Source organism: Lithobates pipiens, unplaced genomic scaffold, assembly GCF_037356315.1.
Source record: "Lithobates pipiens isolate NorthernLeopardFrog02 unplaced genomic scaffold, aLitPip1_a1.2 Scaffold_18, whole genome shotgun sequence".
Classification (NCBI taxonomy): Eukaryota; Metazoa; Chordata; class Amphibia; order Anura; family Ranidae; genus Lithobates; species Lithobates pipiens.
The window spans coordinates 473,314,356-473,336,877 of record NW_027507758.1 but is presented as its reverse complement, the minus strand read 5'-3'; the positions used below and the strand labels follow the sequence as shown (position 1 = coordinate 473,336,877).

At 45.5% G+C, this 22,522-nt stretch overlaps 1 protein-coding gene across 2 annotated transcripts in view; it reads right to left on the bottom strand.

The window, feature by feature from the left end:
- The window catches only part of LOC143988630 (calcium-binding protein 39), a 50,773-nt gene extending 28,451 nt beyond the window's left edge, over positions 1-22,322 (bottom strand). The window contains exons 1-2 of one of the 2 annotated variants that reach the window (XM_077488334.1): positions 21,956-22,322; positions 7,093-7,244 (exon numbers count right to left, since the gene is read on the bottom strand). In XM_077488334.1, the coding sequence (XP_077344460.1) occupies positions 7,093-7,206 (114 nt within the window). In that variant the 5' untranslated portion in view covers positions 7,207-7,244; positions 21,956-22,322. The remainder of the gene's footprint in view (positions 1-7,092; positions 7,245-21,955) is intronic. The other variant, XM_077488335.1, reaches the window with a different exon arrangement.
- Positions 22,323-22,522: the final 200 nt, after the last annotated feature.

Below are 22,522 nucleotides of genomic sequence, written 5' to 3'. Positions count from 1 at the left end.
CTTCCTATAGGGGTAGGCCATTTATGTACCTCATGAAGCCTGACTGGAATAATTCTAGGATGTTGCTAAAAGAAACCTAGTGTTACTGCTCACCATCACATGAGCATGCTCTGCGATACATACCTCCTCACATGTGCTCGCTCACCCCTGATACAGTAGGTCTGAGCCTAGGGGGCCCTTATCAATGTTTGTCAGGCTTTATGGGAGGTAGGTAAAATGGCCCACACCTATAGCAAGGGCATCATTTACCTTTGCAGCAAAAAAAATAAAATGTCTGCTGTGGACGGATCTCTTGAGGTCTTTCTACGTTTTTTTTTTGTTATGGGGTTAAGGTCTGGGCCCTACCTGGGCCCCTCCAAAAGGAGCATTTTCTTCTGAAGTCAGTCTTTGGTAGATTTACTTTGATGCTTAGGGTTCATTGTCCTGCTGATCACTCAACTTCTACTAAGCATCAGCTGGCAGACAGCCAACACTGAAGAAATGGATGCACTCCATGATCCATCAAAATTAATTATTTAATGAACAAACATCCCAAGTGTTACAAACAGTTCAAATGGTAGACGCGTTTCACACACTAACAAGTGCACTTATTCATTACAGACGGCCACCCTGCCATATAGGAAATGTTGGTAAACTCAGGAATTCACTTTCCCCTCGGTGATGGCAAGCAGTCCAAGGCTCTGAGGCAGTGAAGCAAGGCCAAATCATGATGTTCCTTCCACCATACATCACCGTCGGGATGTTTTGACATTTGCAAGCTGCGCCCTTTTTGTGCCATATATATTACGGAGTATTCTTTTAGAACAAAATCAATTTTTGTTTCATCAGTCCACAAAAAATATTTTCCCAGTATTATTGTGGTTTGCCAAGGTGCCCTTTGGCAAACTTTGGGCGCACAACGTTTTTTTGGAGAGCAGCAGCTTCCTCCATGGTGTTCTGCCATTGACACCCTGCCAGTTCAAAGACATATGTATGGTAGACTCGTGAACAGGGATATTTGCCAGTTCCAGTGAGGTCTTTGAGCCTTTAGCTGTTACAGATGGGTTCTCCTTTACCTCATTGAGAATTCTACGTTGAGCCTTCAGAGTCATGTTTGCTGGGCGTCCACTTCAAGAAGAGTAGCCACAATACTATACGCAGATAAAAATACTCGATAATATGCCTTCAGAGAGGCCTTTTGCGAGGCATGGTTCACGTCAGCTGATGCTTTTTATAAAGTCGCAATTTTAAAGTGGGTATATCAAGGCAAAGAATGACCTTTCTTTCATGTTCGGCTCCCCTCCAAACACCTACACAAATCCCATCTTGATCCAGCACTGCTGCTCTATATCTCCTCACAGGGACTTAGCAGTGTTCACTTAATTTTTTCCTCCAGTGAATGTTTAATGAGGGTGTTAAATACAAACATAAGAAATTAGAATGATGTGCGTTGTACAGCTTGACAATCAGTCACGTAGCTGGTATGTCACTGGACTTCAAGCGTATACTGGGATGATGCCTGCAGCTGCAAATGGTCAGACCTCTTATAAAAGCAACCCTAGTGGCTAACTAGCCGCTGCATTACTTTTACAAGCAGTGGGAGGGGGTGCCCCCTCACTGCTTTACCGGGATTTCCCATCCCACCAGGAGCCTTAGTCGACCAGCTACCACTTCTGGTAGGTGAAAGCAGAGCCAAACAAAGACCTGTTCGGCTCTGGGATATGGTAACCCGGAAGCGATGACCTGACATTACTTCCAATTTACCTCAATATAAACAGCACCATTTTCAAAAATTTAAAGCATTTGATCTCACTGATCTAGGTGTGATAAAATGCTTTTAGGGAAGATGAGGGATCTCTAAATAAAGAGTACTTGTCATATGCCTACTGCTATCACAAGGGCTGTTTATAGATTTATTGTGAGAGCAATAAAAAAAATTACCCCATTGCGTATAGAAAAAAAATAAAATAAAAAGTTTTGTAAGTGCTCCTGTCCCCCCCCCAACGCAAAGAATGATCATCCCACACCTGAGGCATCACCATGAACATCAGATTATGGGATGTAGTTCCAGCAACAGAAATTCTGTGTAAATCTAAAGTTGCAACCTAAAAAAATATATATATATATATATATATATATATATATATATATATATATATATATATATATATATATATATATATATATATATATATATATATACGCACATACAGATCCAACTACTTTTAGCTGATCTATCTCCTTGCATTGCAACTATGCATTAGTCAGTGGTATACACTATATCCACTTGCAGACCGGACCAATTTGCTGGTCAAAGACCAGACCCCTTTTTGCGATTCGGCACTGCGTCACTTTAACTGACAATTGCGCGGTCGTGCGACGTGGCTCCCAAACAAAATTGACGTCCTTTTTTTCCCCACAAATAGAGCTTTCTTTTGGTGGTATTTGATCACTCCTGCGGTTTTTATTTTTTGCGCTATAAACAAAAATAGAGCAACAATTTTGAAAAAAAACGCATTATTTTTTACTTTTTGTTATAATAAATATCCCCCAAAAATATATAATCCCTCAGTTTAGGCCGATACGTATTCTTCTACATATTTTTGGTAAAAGAAAAGAAAAAAAAAAAAAACGCAATAAGCGATTATTGATTGGTTTGCGCAAAAGTTATAGCGTTTACAAAATAGGGATAGTTTTATAGCATTTTTATTAATAATTTTTTATTATTTTTTTTTTTTTTTTTTTTTTTTTACTAGTAATGGCTGCGATCAGCGATTTTTATTGTGACTGCGACATTGTGGGGGACCCATCGGACATTTTTGACACATTTTTGGGACCATTGTCATTTATACAGTAATCACTGCTATATAAATGCAGTGATTCCTGTGTAAATGACACTGGCAGTGAAAGGGTTAACCAGTGGGTGGCAGTGTAGGGGTTAAGTGTTCCTAGGGGTGCGTTACTAACTGTGGTGGGGTTGGGCTTTCATTTAGTGAACACTCATCTCTGCTCCAAATCACATGGAGCAGAGATCAGAGTCACTAGTTGCTAGGCAGAATGGAGAAATGTTGTTTACACAGCATTTCCTCCATTCGGCCGCTCCGTGAGACGAGGATCGCGGGGATGCCCGCGGCGATCGAGTCCGCGGGTCCAGCGACCGGACTCACGGGGGTCCCGACCAGCGCGGGAGCGCGCCGGCGGCGGCGCGCTCCCGATGGCAGGGCAGCATTGAATATTGGACGTACCTGTACGCCAATATGCCTGCCCGTGCCATTCTGTCGACGTACATCGTCGTGCGCTGGTCGGAAAGTGGTTAAACAATCACCTGACACTAGTTTGTTTCCACAATCCATGACTTAACTTCACAGTTCACACAAACTAGTTTTAAATTCAAACTGTAGCACTGACGTAAGTATTTTTTTTTCCCCACAGTAGCGTGACAATCCCTCCACCTCCGGTCTAACTAAGCTCTCACCTTATGGCATGGACCCCTGTGCAAACAGGTGGTCATGCAAGCGGCTATCAAAAGGGTTAACACGGACCATAAACTTCTCATGTCTCCTTAGATCTCAGCAAGGACGCCAGGTCATGGGTAGAAAGAAAAGATCTAAGTGCTCACTGCTAAAGTATAAGATTTAATTTTTGTGTTCAAACACAAACTACTTACATAAGGATAAAAACACAACATGTAAAGCTGACAATCATGTTAGTTCGGTAGGGCAGCAGCGGGTGACGTCATGTGTAGCTTCTCCTCCTTTTGCGGTAGGTTCAATCAGAACTTCAATGGAGGCACTTGGGGAAGCAGGGAGGAGTCTGGTGACGTCGATGTCCATGATGTCACCGGATCTCCAACGGAACTCCCTGAAGCCGGTGGAGAGGCGAGTACCGATCAAAAGAATGAATGATTAATCAAGGCATTAATCTTTAATTTCCACAGCCCTAATTATATTATATATATATATATATATATATCGAATAAAGTGGTCATTGAAATAATACAGATAAGGCCTAGACCTGTCCTTAGAAAGCACTCAAGGCCAGCCTCATTTCTCACCCCATCTGCAGAAAGTCAAGGATTCTACCTTTAACCTATTTCCTGGGTGCAACTCCTGGTTTTACACCAGGAGACATAAAAGTTTCCCAGACTCAATATAAAATTATGGAGGCCGGCTCCCTTGCATTAACCAAAAGATAGAAACGACTGAACCCGACAGCCCACGCTTCTTCAGAGTGTGGGTCTCAATAGCCAGACTGTTAATTTAGCGTTTGTAAAGTAGGATGGAACACCGGACCTTGCGAGAGAAGGTCTGCCCGTGATGGTAGGGTCCATGGGTCCCCTACTACCACCTTTATGATCTCTGCATACTAAGATTTCCTGGGCCCTGCTGGGGGCCACAAGAATCAACAACTTGCCTTCCTGCTTAATCCTGCAACATTGTGGATGCAGGCAGAATAGGAGGGAATGCATAAATCAGTGAGAACAAATTCCATGGGAATAGCAAGGCATCTGTTCCACATGCTAGTGGATCTTTTGTTCTTGACACAAAGTTGTTGATTTCTTTGTTGAACCTCGGCACAAACAGATCTATGTCTGGGATCCCCCATTTTTGACAGGAAGATATCGGGGTGAAGGAACCATTCTCCCGGAAACAACTGCTGGCGACTCAAGTAGTCAGGGTGATGTGGCCATAGACTTTGGAGTCAGACACATTGGAAATGTGAAACCCTTTGTTCCAAGCCGATAGAATGCAGTTTTGCAGCAGTTTCGAATGAAACTGAGCATAAGGAAAAGGCATAAGGAAAGGCCATAAAATGAAGCTACCAACTTTCCCAACAACCTCATGCAAAGTTGAATTGAAGAAATTCATCTTGCTTCGACCACCTAAACCAGTTCCTTTATGGCGCTTAGGTAAACCATAATAGTTCGACCTTGAGCCCTTAATCTGGCTAGAAGAGGGGCCAGAACCTTTGTAAACACCCAAGGTGCAGTAGCTGGACTGGAAAGCAGAGCTACACACTGAAAATTAAGATTTTCCACCTTGAAAAGTAGATATTACTAGTGAGAGAGGAAATGGGCATATGGGGAGGTATGCATCTTTGATGTCGATTGACGCCAGAAGTTCTCCTCCTTGCAGGATGGAGATAACCGATTTGGATTGACTCCATACGAGAAAAAAAAAAAAAAAAAAAAAAAAAAGGGGGGGGGAAGGAGGAGTGGTTATATTCAGGAATTGAATACAGATTGTGGAGATCCAATGTCCGTTCGTATTTAGCACCGTGAAAAAAAAAAAAGGTTTGAATCAAACCCCAACCTCATACAGTACCAGACCTTCAGAGCCTGTGCCGTAAACAGCTGCATGTGCGGGAGTGATGTCACTGTGTCCCCGGCTACTCATGTAGCTACAGCTGAGAACCCATAAGGAAGGCCAGGGAAGATGGAAGCCCGTCAGTGGTGACAGCACAGGAGGACTTCATTTTAAGGCAAGTTTCTCATAATGTACTAGTATGTAATTCATAGTAGCACATTATGACAATGCCTTGCAGGGGAATTTTTTTATTTTATTTAGAACTGCAGCTTACTACCGCTTTAAGTGACGGTTCACATATATGCAAATTGGATGTGCTTTGAATCGCATCCGATACACATGACATGTGAAATAACATTGGTTTCCTTTGAAGCTGCTCACATATATGCAGTGCGCATTGAAAAAAAATAAAAAATAAAAAAAAAAGTTCTATGGCAACATCACACATCGTTTTTTTTTTTTTTTTTGTTTCATTTGTGCCCTGGGGTTCCCCTTGAAACCCACATCAGACCATTTGTTTACATTCAGCTGTAAGCGGGAAAAACTGCTGGTAACTCATCAGTTGCTAAGGATGCGGCGGCTGGCATGCCGGCCCGCTTCTTAACCAGCTATTGTTAAAGATGCCGGCCGGCACCTGTTCTTAAAAATTTTGCATCAGAATCTAAATTGCAGCTGAACCACTGAACAGCTACTTTGTAAATTCAGAGTAAAAACAGACCTGAAATTTTCACCGCACATGTGTTAACCCGGTCTAAGAAAAATGTCTTCCCCCTGCTTGCCCTGTTGACCAGGACAGGAAGTGAGGGGAAGCACCCGAGCAAGCTCGGCTTCAGTTCCAACTCTTCCCTAAACTTATCAAAACCAAAAAAAAAGGGGGGGGGGGGGGGATTAGCTAGAGAAACCACATGAAAAAAATAAAAAAATAGTAGTATGTTAGGACTTGACTCCACAATCACAGCAAGAATACCTCTCATTGTATTTTGCATTGTGGAGCCCTTATTTGTTCTTGACTAGTTGGGTAATGATACATGTATTTGAATGGGTTTATTTCTCTTGAGAAACATTGTATAACAATTCCAAACAAGTGTGGAATTCTAGGAATGAACAAAGCGTATAAGGAAAATCATCATCCCATGTTTACTGATTACAGAAAACAATGCTATTCCAAGACCGATACGGTGGAGAAGACCATTCACCGGCCAAGGTTTGTCTGAAACCTGAGTGTTTGTGCCGCTTACAATAGAATAAGAAAGAAGATATAAATTTAAATTACAAGGACGTTGGTCATTTTTTGTTGTTTCATTTTAAAAGGCAACTTAAAACAAGAAGCACTTAGAAATCCCATACAGCAGATGACCAGGTCTATTTCATTAAATCTGAATTTGATTACATTTTTATGCAATATTTTGTGCTTTAGGCCGCTTTCACATTACTCTATTACAAGGATGTATATGCGTTTTAGATGCATTTTTTATGTGTTTTCTAGGTGCCTATATCCCAGCATCCGCCTTTGACATGCGACTCGAAATTGCAATGCATTAGCCTTGATGACAGAGTGCAGGGGAGGGGAGGTTGCAGGGATAAGACTAGTAATACAAGCAGAGGATGAGGTAAGTAAAACGGTTTTACCCAGTTCATTGGACATAACTGATTATTTAACTATTGCAGCAAGCAAAGGACGTTTAGTTTTCATGGCATTCAGCTTTAACTTATGTGACATAAAATCATATTGATCCAATTTAAAATATACCAGGGTGGCTGTAGAGTTCTGACACTTCAAAACAGAAGAGAATCACAATATATTTACCTTTTCAGCTTTCTTGTCTGAAATGTCCTGTTTCTCCAATACAGCTATGCTTTCCTTTAGGTTCTTCACTATGTCTGCAGGAGACTTGTGGGACTTCCCAAAGGGGAATGGCATGTTTGCTAGTGCTAATATAACACCGATTTATGGAATATCTGGAGAGAAAAAAAAAAAGGATAGAGAGAAAGAGAACCAATTAGCAAATGTACTGGATACCATTTCATTGTACTAAAAAAAAAAAAAAAAAAAAAAAAAGTACCCCTCTACTAGGCACTAGAAAAATACCTTTACAAAAACTTTAAAATAGCAATATTGTACAGACAAAAGTCCTTTTTATCATATCTTGGCATATAATGTGTTGGAATTTGCTTTGCTGCAGATCCCTTCATTGGAATATTCCAGCCAGAGAGAGCAGTGCTCTAGAAGCATGCAACATATTTAGAGCGATTGTAAAAAGTCAGAAGGTTTTCTTTATCTTAATGCATTCTATGCATCAAGAAAAAAATAAAAAATAAAAATAAATAAAACTGTGTGTAGCATCCCCCCCCCCCCCAATACTTACCTCAGCCCCATCTAGATCCAACAATGGGGTAGGAGCATCTCGGCTGCCCCGGACTCCCCTCCTGATTGGCTCCCACTGCTGTCAGCCAATGAGGAGAGAAAGGGGACGGGGGTCAGGCCTCAGCTCAGTGTCTGAATGGACACAGGGAGCTGTGGCTCAGCTCGGGTTCCCCTCTAGCAAGCTGCCTGCTGTGGGGGCACTCAACGGGAGGGAGAGGTCATGAGCATCGAAGAGGGACCCAAGGAGGAGGATCCAGGCTGCTCTGTTCCCTCCACTGCACAGAGGAGGAAAGTATAACTTTTTTTTTTTTTGTTAAAAATAACAAAGTTGAGACTTTAGCATCACTTTAACAGCTAACCGACCAGCCGCCGCAGTTATACTGAGGCAAGTTGGCACGTCTGCGCAAATCGCTGTAGCTATACGTCGGCTCTTCAAGACACTATACCAGGTATGCGCATGCAGCACCTGGGCACCCACGATTGCTCCTACAAATGTAAACAAACATATGGGTAGCGCTTAAAGGGGAAGTAAACCCTAATGGGTTTAACTTCCTCTTCGATTCCCTGCAAAGGTAAAGCATAATAGACTACTATGCATTGCATAGTAGTCCATTATGTGTCACTTACCTGACACAGGAGCCAACGAAGTCATCGCTGTCCCCTGTAGTCCGGAGCCTCCATCTTCTTGGTGGGCGACGCTGCTCCGGCGCTGTCATTCGTCGGAGCCGCGATGACATCACTCCCGCGCATGCGCACGGGAGCCGCCACTCGCGGCATATTACCGCTAACTGTGGCGCACTCAGTGCGCCGCTGTCTACGGTGCATGCGCTGTAGACAGCGGTGCCTGTCTTTCAGCAAATATCTCCTAAACCGTGTAGGTTGAGGAGATATTTATTGGACCTAGAGGTAAGCCTTAATCTAGACTTACCTGTAGGTCAAAAGTTTTTTTTTTTTTTTGTTTTAATGTGAAAGATGATGCGCCGCGACAATCGTGATCTATCTTCTAAGCAAAAAAATGTTTTCTCATTTTAGCCAGAATCGTGCAGCTCTAGTTCGTCCTCAATTTCTGACCCAGTAACCACTAAAAATGTAAGATTTTTTTTTCCCTCAATTTGAAACCCGGTGACAACTGTCACCAGGAAAAATAGAGGGTGAATCTCCTCTAGAAAAAAAAAAAAGGGTTCCAACCCATCTCCACAATTCAGGCTTCAGAAACACATTGAGGCCTCATGCACACTGGACATTTTGCCATCTCTCTTTAGATGCCTTTCCTCCAGGGAGTGGTATTTTGGCAGAAAACAAAATATGATTGCCACTTTTAAACATGTTTCACGCACTTTAACACATTTAGGAGCATCAAGCAATTAGGCATTTGTTAAAATATTCTGGTCAATGAAATGAATTCACACTCCATTCACACCAAATGCATCTAGCTTTAGTATGCATTTACAGGCATCAAGCAGTTTTTCTGCCAAAACATTGCTGCTCCTGGATGTGCTGGCAGTAGGGATTTGTACCGCCTCTAAATGCCCCTGCCTCAAAACTCCTCTCAACGCCTACGTATGCATGAACACATAGGCTATCATGCAGGGGACGTTTAGAGGCAGGGAAAAAAAAAAAAAAAAAGCCAGGTACCACTAGGTGCCCAGTCTGCAGGAGGGGCCATATTATTGGTGACCCCTGTAGACTGTTCATAAGCCAGTCACCAAGTGATTGTTGCGATTTTATTACTACTTGAGGCATTCTAAATAAACATCATGATTGGATACACAGAAATGTTATGCTATATCAATTGTTTTTTTTGGTAGGCTCCAACACTATACAGTACTCCAAAGGAGATTGTACAAGCAGACTGTAACATGTGTCACCTACTTTAGATTAACCAAACAAGAGTTTAGCACATTATACAGTCATGGTAAATCTGAAGGAAAGCACAGGATTAGACTGCAATGCGTGAAGCCAGCTTTACAGCTTGGGCAATTTATAGATCTCTAAAATCTTGCAGACATTTCAACATTATAGGACCAGCAGCTTGCAGGAGAAATTACCTTTGCACTATTTACCTGTCAAGACCTTGTATCAGGTATGCAAGGGATCTGAAAAAGTTCACTAAATAAATACAAATGTTTACTTATTACCCTCAACCACACCCATTGCTTGAAAGGTCAGGCATTAAAGTGCCACCTAGAGACAATTTGCATTCCTATCCACTATTCGGTTTCATCTAGATACCCTCCTACTTTAACAGATCTTTCAGTCTTTTCAAACAGTATTGACAGCCAATGTCATCTTTTTTGTGAAACATGTCCTTGCAACTAACTAAGCAATATGTTTCCTTGCCCTTCTTTTATGTACATCTGTGAATAAATAAATACATTTTAGGCCATAGGGGTTTTTAGTACTCCAAAAACAAAACATACATTTACAAAAAAAAAAAACACTGCCCTCACAAATGTCATGCAAGCCCCCTGAATTGAATAAACACTGATAGAAACCGGTAGAATGAGTATATCCCCCCCAAGCCCCAACCTTAAGATGTGGGTGAACAAGGCTGGGGGAACACTCCTGTTCTTCAAGCTGATCTCTAAGTTTCCTGTCACTTTAAATAGTCCGTTTGGTCCAAATTAACAATTTTGTCCACTAAGTGAATGTATGCACGTAAAGTATGTACAGTAGCTTCAGTTACATACAGTACATAGTGCTGGGTTCGTGCTTTGAGACAGACTTCCTGTCTCACACCCAGAACAAAACAGGGTCAGTCAAAGTGGTGCTCAGCCATTCATAGGCAGCTGTGTATTCTGTGAATGAACACAAAGCTTCCTCCAATTGGCTGAGGTTGACAGGCAAGCGGATTATGTCACAATGTCAGACTCATTCGCAGAATACAACATTTCTTATGAATAGCTGAGCACCGTTCACAGAAAGTCTGTCTCAGTTGGAAAGCAGCACAGTGTACTTATGTAGCTGAAGTTTCATACAGTGCTTAGAGCCAATGCAGCACTTTATAAAAGGAAATCGGTGTGAACCAGCTTGGTCAAAATGAACCATTTAAAATGCAAGCAACACGGACATCGGCTTTAACACCAGAAAGAACCACTTTGTGGGTGAGATTATCAGGGCTTTGGAGAGCAGCAGATATAAAAGCCCTTGTATGTTATGGGTATCCACTTCTATAAATGGAATCTGGAAAACCAGGAAATAGAGGCCAATACTCCAGTGATCTCCACTTTCTTCCAGGTCCTGCCATGCAGCTGGCTCAATGCACTGTAAATCAGGGCTTGACAAAACCCGGGCGCCAGGTCGCATTTGCGACTAGAATTAGCGACCTGGCGCCTGGGGCAGAACAGCTGGGGGTATCCTGTCTCCGTGGAACCCCCGTCGTGATCACGTCAGGCCGTTCCACCAGCGGCCGGTAATGGAGGCCACGGCTTTGAGGCCTTCTGCGGTCCTATGATTCCTTCTGGAATCTGGCGCCCTCTTGTGGTGACCATTGGTATGACAACCAACAATGCTAATGGAGTTTCCCCTGCCTCTTTTCATTGCCTGCCTATCTCCTTCCCTTTATTTAGAACCCCTAAACATTATATATATTTTTTATTCTAACACCCTAGAGAATAAAATGGTGGTCCTTGCAATACTGTCTGTCACACCGTATTTGCGCAGCGGACTTACAAGTGCACTTTTTGGGGGAAAAATAATTTAATAAAAAATAAGACAACAGTAAAGTTAGCTAAAAAAAAAAAATGTATATTGTGAAAGATGTTACGCCGAGTAAATTGATACCCAACATGTCATGCTTCAAAATTACACCCGCTCATGGAATGGCGACAAACTTTTACCCTTTAAAATCTCCATAGGCGACGTTTAAAAAAATTCTACAAGTTGCACGTTTTGAGTTAGAGGAGGTCTAGGGCTAGAATTATTGCTCTCTCTCTACCAATCACAGTGATACCTCACATGTGTGGTTTGAACACAGCTTTCATATGCGGGCAGGACAGGGCGCTTTTAAAATTATAATTTTTTTCTTATTTTAAACTTATCACTGTTGTTTTAAAAAAAAAAAAAAAAAAAAAAAAAAAACATTGTGTCACTTTTAGTCATATTACAAGGAATGTAAAAACCCCTTGTAATAGAAAAAAGCATGACAGGTCCTCTTAAATATGAGGAGATCTGGGGTCAGAGACCTCAGATCTCATATTTACACTAAAATGCAATAAAAAAAAAAAAAAAATCATTTGAAAATAAATAAATAAATAAATAAATAAATAAAATGTCCCTCTAAGAGCTATGGGCAATGACTTGGAGACAGGTGGCGGGGGTGGGGAGCGCTTTCTTCCCCTCACTCATTTCCATGTCAGGCCAGGGACCTGGCTCCTAACTTTTTTAGCTGGCTCCTAGATTCCAAGCAAATTTGTCAAGCCCTGGCTTAGCATTTTGCTCAAAGCATTCTCTGACTGGATGAGGTGGAGCAGTGGCATCACAATTGCCACCTTATTCAGAGAACGCCTTGTCTTCATCGAGAAAAATGCAAGGCATTCTCTGAATGGCAGCAAGGCAGCTGCTTGGCCCGAGGCCTGGAAGACCGGATGCACACAGCCAATAGGCGATGTAGCTCAATGAAGTGCTGTGCTCTACACCTGTGTAAGGTAGTAGAGTGCTACATATACAGTGTGTGTTTTTGTGTCTCCATGGGGTGGGGGGCAAAGGACACTACGGTTGGTGGGGTGCAGGGACAGGGGACACTGAAAACTTGCTATGGGGGGCGCAGAGGACACTATGGAAGCAATTTGAAGGGAGACAGAGGACACTGTATGGGGGGACACCCAATCTCCCCTGGGAGCGAGCCTCCCCCCCCCCCCCCCCATCAGCCCTGGGGACAGGAACCCCATCTCCAGATCATGCTGGTTGGCATCAGCCACCCTTGTGTGCCAGGATGGCACATGCTCCTTCAGGGTGAACTGGCTTTGTATTAGTGAAGCACCTTAAAAGTGAGGTAAGCCTGTACTACTGTTATTACTATGTTAGGATATTATCTCTATTAGCAGGTGAGTTTAGCCCCCCATGCAGTCACATACATTGAATCCAGCCCTTAAGTCGAAGAAAGTTGCTGACCCCTGCTTTACAGGAACTATAAATTGCAAAACACTTTAAAGTACTGTAATTCATATGAAAACAAGATTCTTTGTCCGATTTCAGTTAATTCAGTAATTCTAATCAGCTGGTGTAAAAAATTCAGTAATCCAAAGCTTTTCTCTTCGCGCTGCCTATTCAAAGCATACCCCATAATGTGAAAGCCAAAGTATACTAAAAAGAAAAAAAAAAGAAATAAAAAATCCAACAAACCAACCATCTCCCGATATTTGTTAAAAAAAGAGTGCCTGTGAAGCCATCATCACTGGTGGTCCTCAGACTGATCTCCTCACCCCCACACCAGAAGCCTCAACACAAAAGATAGGGGGAAGGGGGGAATCAAAGGTTGCAAATCAGGGCGGGTGGATGTAGCACACAGCAACCCACAGACATTCTCCCCTAACCTCTCCACCCTTCTCAAAATGGTCCTACCTCACTTGCTGATAACTGAGCAGTGGGGAAAGGCATTCCCAGCACCTCCTCAGAACAAAAGGGTATTCATAAACAACAAACAGGAGTTGTTGTGCATGTGCCTGCAGGAGCAGTTCAAAAGAATGGAGGGGCAGTAGCTGATAAGGAGCTTTTAACCTCTCTGTGCTTGTGAAAAATAATAAAAATAGACCTTGGAACTTTGAATGAGGCACGACTATGTGTGTTTAATTTACCTAGGATACCTGAACTACATTGATTGTCACAGTCCCTGGAGGGGGAAGTCCAAATAACCACTGGGAATTGCTGATTAATGAATCCAATAAATTAAGTTCCAATCAGTGAATAATTCTCTAATGTATCATGATAGAATACATAAAACATGCAAATCACAGGCATAATATATAATAAACTTCAATTTATATTAGATAAGCATATTGATACAAGCAATCACAGTTGAGTTAAATGAACATACAAAATCAAGTGAAACATTGGTATCCTAATAAATATAAACATTAAAAAGAGTTAATGATGTTGATGATTGGGCATCCCTGAGTACAGACTTGACGCGTTTCATGGCGTTTAAAGCCAATCATCAGGAGTGAGGTGCATTTTTAATGGCTAAAAAATAAGTAGATAAATGAGTCATGTACTCACGCCCCAGGCCTAGGGTACATGGACCGGGATCAGTCGGCGGTTGACTCCACACATCCCAACGTGAGGAGAGGCTCTATGGGTCCATTCACACCTCAGGTAACCAGGTTGGCCCTATTTTTCACCAAAACAATACATGCGCACATACATACACTGTGATCCTTATTTCAGGATCACATTCACTCCTCGCACACATGTATACACTCAATTTATCACAACTTTACCATTATATTGGCCAAACTGTGGGTTTTCTTACCTTTTTTTACCACTCTTAGTTGGTTTCTTATCACTCTATTTCTTGGCAAAATATCTTCTATACAAGTTCAAGTGTCACCATTGGTAAAACCTTCACATATTTCATTCACATTGACTGCACTCATATCACTAATCTACAAACATTAATTCACAATTTCTCCCTAGTGGTGTGATTTTCAGTTTATTGTCATCACTCATCATTTTTTTTTAGAACCCGACGTGTGTCCCATTTGTACCTACCTCACAGTATGGCATGCTGTTGTGGCTATCCAAATTTTTCAGTTCTCTGGGGACTGCGACAATCAATGTAGTTCAGGTATCCCAGGTAATAATTTATACACACAGTCATGCCTCCTTCAAAATCCCAAGGCCCATTTATTCTTTTTCTCTAATTATAGGGATGGAGGCACATTCTATGTTAAATTAGAGGCTAAACAGGTCATTTTTCTTACTCTCTGTGCTTGTGTTTCCAGTAGAAGGAGGAGTCTATATCTAGTCTATCTGGTTTAGTGGGGGTTAATGGCGCAAACAGAGCCCACTGGTTTAAAAAAAAAAAAAAAAAAAAAAAAATTGAATGATTGCCTTACCAATCAGTTATTATTGACTGTGCAATTAAATTCACTACCATTTGCTATACAATACACACATGGTTGCAGCACCACAGATCAATATCATCTAGTGCAATCCGAGTAGTGTACAAAGCATACCAGGGACCAGTATTGGGTAGACAGGGCAAAGTACCACCATAGACATGGGTTCTATGTGAATGCTGCTTGCTCTAGATAAAAAGTTTTTTTGTTTGTTTTGTTTTTAAGTAGGCACAAAGCATTACATAAAACACAGAGGGTCTGGTCTGTCACTACTAAGTCCTGTTTATATTGCCTTTCAGACTCACAAGCGTTAGTGTCCAGGTAAGGTATCAGTCAGATCACTGTAAAGAAATATTACTTGTTGACCAAGAACAGGTGTTCTACAAAGCAGTACATACAGGTTAGCAGTAGGCACTAATAACATGTTGTGCAGCACAAGTAAAGAGATTCTACAATTCACAAATACCTTATGAAGTGTGAGGAGTATACAAAGCGTGCCAACAATGTAGTGTAGCGTGGCATAGTCTGAACAGGCATCTGTATACTCATAACTTGCTGTTTTAAGGTGATGGGGGACTTCTAGGTAAGCAAGAACCAGGACAGTAGTAGCGAGGTGTCTCAGTACTACATCATTAGTGAGGTGATAAGGAGGGGGTACACTACATGCCAGGGATCATAACGCACAGCAAGGCTGGTGGTGGAGGATGATAAACAAGAAACAGAAAGGATTGTTATTGATAAACAACAACCTGTAATGGAAGTGCTGATGGTCAGTGTACAATGGGGAGAAGTATTATTAGCACAGTTATACTGTGCAATTATAGGTAGATTTTGGATGGCAGCACAGTACAAATAAAACACATTGGATGGCATAGATTATTGGTTAATAGCAACAGCACATACCAAGTACAGTCAGGTATTGATGGAAGTACATTAGAAAGGATACAGTATATCAGCATTATAGTACTAAGAAGTAGTGTGTATAGGCAAGTCATGATAGCAGCACAGTGAGCAAGAAGTAGTCCAAAATGGGTGTATGTTGGCTGTAAGGGATCAACAATACAATGCAGTGGAGGATAGGAACAGGCCCAGTGTATAGTAGTAGTGTGCACCAAGTATCAGCAAATTATGATGGATGAACATTGCAGGACAGATAACAGTATTATACTGTAGTAGGTACAGAAGGATGAAAATAGGTGTACGTTGGATGGAAAGAATTAGAATAAATATATGTGGATGGCGGGGCTCAGTGTAGCACACAGAGTGGTTGGTAGTGATGGGTACAGAGTGCCTGGTAGGGATCAACAATACTAAAAATGAGTGGAAGGGATCACTGTAGAGCACAGGATGGTGGTGATAGCAAGTATAGAGTAGATGGGAGTGAAGAATAATAATAGCAGGCATTACACAGTTGCTAGGAGGGATCAGTATAGCAGGCAGGGTAGTGGTAGTAATGAGTGTACAGTGGGGTGAGCTTAATGCAGTACACAGGATGAGAACAATGAAGGTATGGTGGGTCTGAGGGATGACTGTACACACTGCTTGCTAGAAAGATACTCACAGGCTGTAATAAGTACACAGTGGGTAAAGGTATAAGGAAAAAAGTACAGATAATGAAGCATGGCTGGCAGGGATCAGGGTGGAAGGCAAGGGTCGTGGAGACAGGTGCAGTGGATGACACTGGGTAGTAGGGTTGACAATGGCAGGCAGGATGGTGGTGGCAAGTGCAAAACAAATGGCTGGGATAAGTTATGGCCCATGTCAATAGGAATTACAATTATGTTGAAGGCATCAATTTGAGTCACTTCTGAAGTCATTTCGAATTAAAAGCTGCATTTGACCTCCGTGTGACCTGCTTCAAGGGTGTTTTGCAGTCCTATAGACTTATAGGCAAGTAAAAAAAAAAAAAAAAAACCTGCTTGAGCCCTGGTTCACACTGAAGCATTTGACATGCTATTTGACATGTCAAATCGGCGGCAATTGCCGTCAATGGCACTGTACTAATTGGTGCGACGCCGCATCTGCAGCGCTGTACCGATTACAAAAAGTAGTTTCTGTACTACTTTTTATGATTTCGGGCTGCAATTATCATTGACATCTGTGCAGAAACTCACACAGATGTCTCTGAAATTGCGTCTGAAATGGGGACTGATATGCGGGAGTGAAATCATGCAAGTTCAGCTGGACTCGCATGGCTTTATTCCTGCAGCTCAGTGTGAACCTGGGCTGAAGGAAATAAAAGCCCACTGACACAGCCCCTTAAACTAACAAGCAATGTATAGTAGATGGCCAGATTCAGTATAATACGCAGATTGCTGGTAGTGGTGGATGCAAAGTGGCCATCAGTAATAACAGGCAGTGGACAGTGAAGAGAAGGGATAAGCATAGCATGCAGAGAGGTGGTGATGGATACACCACAGTGGATGATCGGGATCAGCAATTAGAAAACATGATGGAAAGTAGAGATCTGTATAGCATGCAGTGTTATGAGTGTATGGTGAATGATGAGGATAACTATAGCAGGCAGGGTGAGGGTGGTGGTGAAAGGTGTACAGTGGATGGCAGGGGTTAATGTAACAGACAGGGTGGTGGTGGTGATAATGATCTGTGTATGGTGGATGGACAGGGTGGTGGTGGTGGTTGGTAAGGATGAGTATAGAAGGCAGAATAGGGATGATGGGTATATGGAGGATTGTAAAGATCAGAATAGCAGACAGGGTGATGGCTGTACAGTGAATCGGAAAGATGAGTATTAATGATGGGTGTACAGTGGTTAGTATGAGCAATATAAATCGGGCAGGATGGTGGATTGTAGGGAGGAGTATGGCAGGCAGGGTGGTGGTGCTAATAATGATGGGTGAACAGAAGATGGTAGGGATTAGTATAGCAAGTAGGATGGTGGGTGTGCAATGAATGATGGGGATGAGTATAGCAGGCAGGGTGGTAATAACGATGGGTGTAAGGTGAAAGGTGGGGATTAGTAGAGTAGATAGTGTGGTGCTGGGTATATAGTGGATGGTAGGGATATGAATAGCAGTGGTGGTGATGGCTGCAATATGTAATGTTTAGAAAGCATGGTAGTAATATGGATGGGTGCAAGGTGGATGGTAAGGATATATAGAGCAGGCAGGGTGGAAATGATGGGTGTACGGTGGAAGGTAAGGATTAGAAAAGGTAGGATGCTGGGTGGTAGGGATGTGTATAGCAGGCAGTGGGTGGAGCTAGTTGATAGGGATGTGTATAGCAGGCAGCGTGGTGGTGGTGCTGGGTGGTAGGGATGTGTCTGGCAGGCAGCGTGGTGGTGGTGCTGGGTGGTAGGGATCTGTCTGGCAGGCAGCGTGGTGGTGGTGCTGGGTGGTAGGGATCTGTCTGGCAGGCAGCGTGGTGGTGGTGCTGGGTGGCAGGGATCAGTCTGGCAGGCAGCGTGGTGGTGGTGCTGGGTGGCAGGGATCAGTCTGGCAGGCAGCGTGGTGGTGGTGCTGGGTGGCAGGGATCAGTCTGGCAGACAGAAGGGTGGTGCTGGGTGGCAGGGATCAGTCTGGCAGACAGAAGGGTGGTGCTGGGTGGCAGGGATCAGTATGGCAGACAGAAGGGTGGTGCTGGGTGGCAGGGATCAGTATGGCAGACAGAAGGGTGGTGCTGGGTGGCAGGGATCAGTATGGCAGACAGAAGGGTGGTGCTGGGTGGCAGGGATCAGTATGGCAGACAGAAGGGTGGTGCTGGGTGGCAGGGATCAGTATGGCAGACAGAAGGGTGGTGCTGGGTGGCAGGGATCAGTATGGCAGACAGAAGGGTGGTGCTGGGTGGCAGGGATCAGTATGGCAGACAGAAGGGTGGTGCTGGGTGGCAGGGATCAGTATGGCAGACAGAAGGGTGGTGCTGGGTGGCAGGGATCAGTATGGCAGACAGAAGGGTGGTGCTGGGTGGCAGGGATCAGTATGGCAGACAGAAGGGTGGTGCTGGGTGGCAGGGATCAGTATGGCAGACAGAAGGGTGGTGCTGGGTGGCAGGGATCAGTATGGCAGACAGAAGGGTGGTGCTGGGTGGCAGGGATCAGTATGGCAGACAGAAGGGTGGTGCTGGGTGGCAGGGATCAGTATGGCAGACAGAAGGGTGGTGCTGGGTGGCAGGGATCAGTATGGCAGACAGAAGGGTGGTGCTGGGTGGCAGGGATCAGTATGGCAGACAGAAGGGTGGTGCTGGGTGGCAGGGATCAGTATGGCAGACAGAAGGGTGGTGCTGGGTGGCAGGGATCAGTATGGCAGACAGAAGGGTGGTGCTGGGTGGCAGGGATCAGTATGGCAGACAGAAGGGTGGTGCTGGGTGGCAGGGATCAGTATGGCAGACAGAAGGGTGGTGCTGGGTGGCAGGGATCAGTATGGCAGACAGAAGGGTGGTGCTGGGTGGCAGGGATGTGTATGGCAGACAGAAGGGTGGTGCTGGGTGGCAGGGATGTGTATGGCAGACAGAAGGGTGGTGCTGGGTGGCAGGGATGTGTATGGCAGACAAAAGGGTGGTGCTGGGTGGCAGGGATGTGTATGGCAGACAGAAGGGTGGTGCTGGGTGGCAGGGATGTGTATGGCAGACAGAAGGGTGGTGCTGGGTGGCAGGGATGTGTATGGCAGACAGAAGGGTGGTGCTGGGTGGCAGGGATGTGTATGGCAGACAGAAGGGTGGTGCTGGGTGGCAGGGATGTGTATGGCAGACAGAAGGGTGGTGCTGGGTGGCAGGGATGTGTATGGCAGACAGAAGGGTGGTGCTGGGTGGCAGGGATGTGTATGGCAGACAGAAGGGTGGTGCTGGGTGGCAGGGATGTGTATGGCAGACAGAAGGGTGGTGCTGGGTGGCAGGGATGTGTATGGCAGACAGAAGGGTGGTGCTGGGTGGCAGGGATGTGTATGGCAGACAGAAGGGTGGTGCTGGGTGGCAGGGATGTGTATGGCAGACAGAAGGGTGGTGCTGGGTGGCAGGGATGTGTATGGCAGACAGAAGGGTGGTGCTGGGTGGCAGGGATGTGTATGGCAGACAGAAGGGTGGTGCTGGGTGGCAGGGATGTGTATGGCAGACAGAAGGGTGGTGCTGGGTGGCAGGGATGTGTATGGCAGACAGAAGGGTGGTGCTGGGTGGCAGGGATGTGTATGGCAGACAGAAGGGTGGTGCTGGGTGGCAGGGATGTGTATGGCAGACAGAAGGGTGGTGCTGGGTGGCAGGGATGTGTATGGCAGACAGAAGGGTGGTGCTGGGTGGCAGGGATGTGTATGGCAGACAGAAGGGTGGTGCTGGGTGGCAGGGATGTGTATGGCAGACAGAAGGGTGGTGCTGGGTGGCAGGGATGTGTATGGCAGACAGAAGGGTGGTGCTGGGTGGCAGGGATGTGTATGGCAGACAGAAGGGTGGTGCTGGGTGGCAGGGATGTGTATGGCAGACAGAAGGGTGGTGCTGGGTGGCAGGGATGTGTATGGCAGACAGAAGGGTGGTGCTGGGTGGCAGGGATGTGTATGGCAGACAGAAGGGTGGTGCTGGGTGGCAGGGATGTGTATGGCAGACAGAAGGGTGGTGCTGGGTGGCAGGGATGTGTATGGCAGACAGAAGGGTGGTGCTGGGTGGCAGGGATGTGTATGGCAGACAGAAGGGTGGTGCTGGGTGGCAGGGATGTGTATGGCAGACAGAAGGGTGGTGCTGGGTGGTAGGGATGTGTATGGCAGACATTAGGGTGGTGCTGGGTGGTAGGGATGTGTATGGCAGACAGAAGGGTGGTGCTGGGTGGTAGGGATGTGTATGGCAGACATTAGGGTGGTGCTGGGTGGTAGGGATGTGTATGGCAGACATTAGGGTGGTGCTGGGTGGTAGGGATGTGTATGGCAGACATTAGGGTGGTGCTGGGTGGTAGGGATGTGTATGGCAGACATTAGGGTGGTGCTGGGTGGTAGGGATGTGTATGGCAGACATTAGGGTGGTGCTGGGTGGTAGGGATGTGTATGGCAGACATTAGGGTGGTGCTGGATGGTAGGGATGCGTATGGCAGACACTAGGGTGGTGCTGGATGGTAGGGATGCGTATGGCAGACACTAGGGTGGTGCTGGATGGTAGGGATGTGTATGGCAGACACTAGGGTGGTGCTGGATGGTAGGGATGTGTATGGCAGACACTAGGGTGGTGCTGGATGGTAGGGATGTGTATGGCAGACACTAGGGTGGTGCTGGATGGTAGGGATCTGTATGGCAGACACTAGGGTGGTGCTGGATGGTAGGGATCTGTATGGCAGACACTAGGGTGGTGCTGGATGGTAGGGATCTGTATGGCAGACACTAGGGTGGTGCTGGATGGTAGGGATCTGTATGGCAGACATTAGGGTGGTGCTGGGTGGTAGGGATGTGTATGGCAGACATTAGGGTGGTGCTGGGTGGTAGGGATGTGTATGGCAGACATTAGGGTGGTGCTGGGTGGTAGGGATGTGTATGGCAGACATTAGGGTGGTGCTGGGTGGTAGGGATGTGTATGGCAGACATTAGGGTGGTGCTGGGTGGTAGGGATGTGTATGGCAGACATTAGGGTGGTGCTGGGTGGTAGGGATGTGTATGGCAGACATTAGGGTGGTGCTGGGTGGTAGGGATGTGTATGGCAGACATTAGGGTGGTGCTGGGTGGTAGGGATGTGTATGGCAGACATTAGGGTGGTGCTGGGTGGTAGGGATGTGTATGGCAGACACTAGGGTGGTGCTGGATGGTAGGGATGTGTATGGCAGACACTAGGGTGGTGCTGGATGGTAGGGATCTGTATGGCAGACACTAGGGTGGTGCTGGATGGTAGGGATCTGTATGGCAGACACTAGGGTGGTGCTGGATGGTAGGGATCTGTATGGCAGACACTAGGGTGGTGCTGGATGGTAGGGATCTGTATGGCAGACACTAGGGTGGTGCTGGATGGTAGGGATCTGTATGGCAGACATTAGGGTGGTGCTGGATGGTAGGGATCTGTATGGCAGACATTAGGGTGGTGCTGGATGGTAGGGATCTGTATGGCAGACATTAGGGTGGTGCTGGATGGTAGGGATCAGTATGGCAGACATTAGGGTGGTGCTGGATGGTAGGGATCAGTATGGCAGACATTAGGGTGGTGCTGGATGGTAGGGATCTGTATGGAAGACAGAAGGGTGGTGCTGGATAGTAGAGATCTGTATGGCAGACAGGGAAGTGTTGCTGGGTGTACGGTGGGACCGGACAGTGAGCATGGTTCCGGATACTCACAGGTGAGGTGTCGGTGAGCAGACACGGGCTTCCCCCAGGCGCTACCAGTGTGTGTCCTGTCCCCGTGTGCAGCCTTTCCTGTGTAGTGAAGCGTACGGAGGGGGGATCCTTTCTTCTCCGCTCTCTTCCTGGGCTTTTGTCCTCTCTTAGTCACTTCCGGGGTGTCTGGAAGCTGCTGACACGGCTGGAGCACCCCTCCTTTCCTTCCACTCCCGGGTGTCTCGGTAGAGGGGTCACTCCGGGGGGAGTCTCTCGCTCTTCTTTAGGGTCAATCCGGGCGGCTCCTCCCGTCTCTATGGTATTCTCGGTCCCAGAGGGATAGCTTCCGGCGCACGAGGTGACGTCACTTTAACGGCGACAGCGGAGCACTCGCTGTGGTAGAACTCTATGGTAAAGCGGGATGAGAGCGGTCTAGGGGAGTGTGTGGTTAACTCAGGAGCTCCTCTGTGCGGTGTGGAATGGGATGAGGCGTTGTGTTATGGTGGGGGGAGGGGTTTATGTTTTGTTGAAGGACGGTGGTGACGAGTAGTTAAATATCCTGCGTGCGAAAACATGACGTACTTGTGA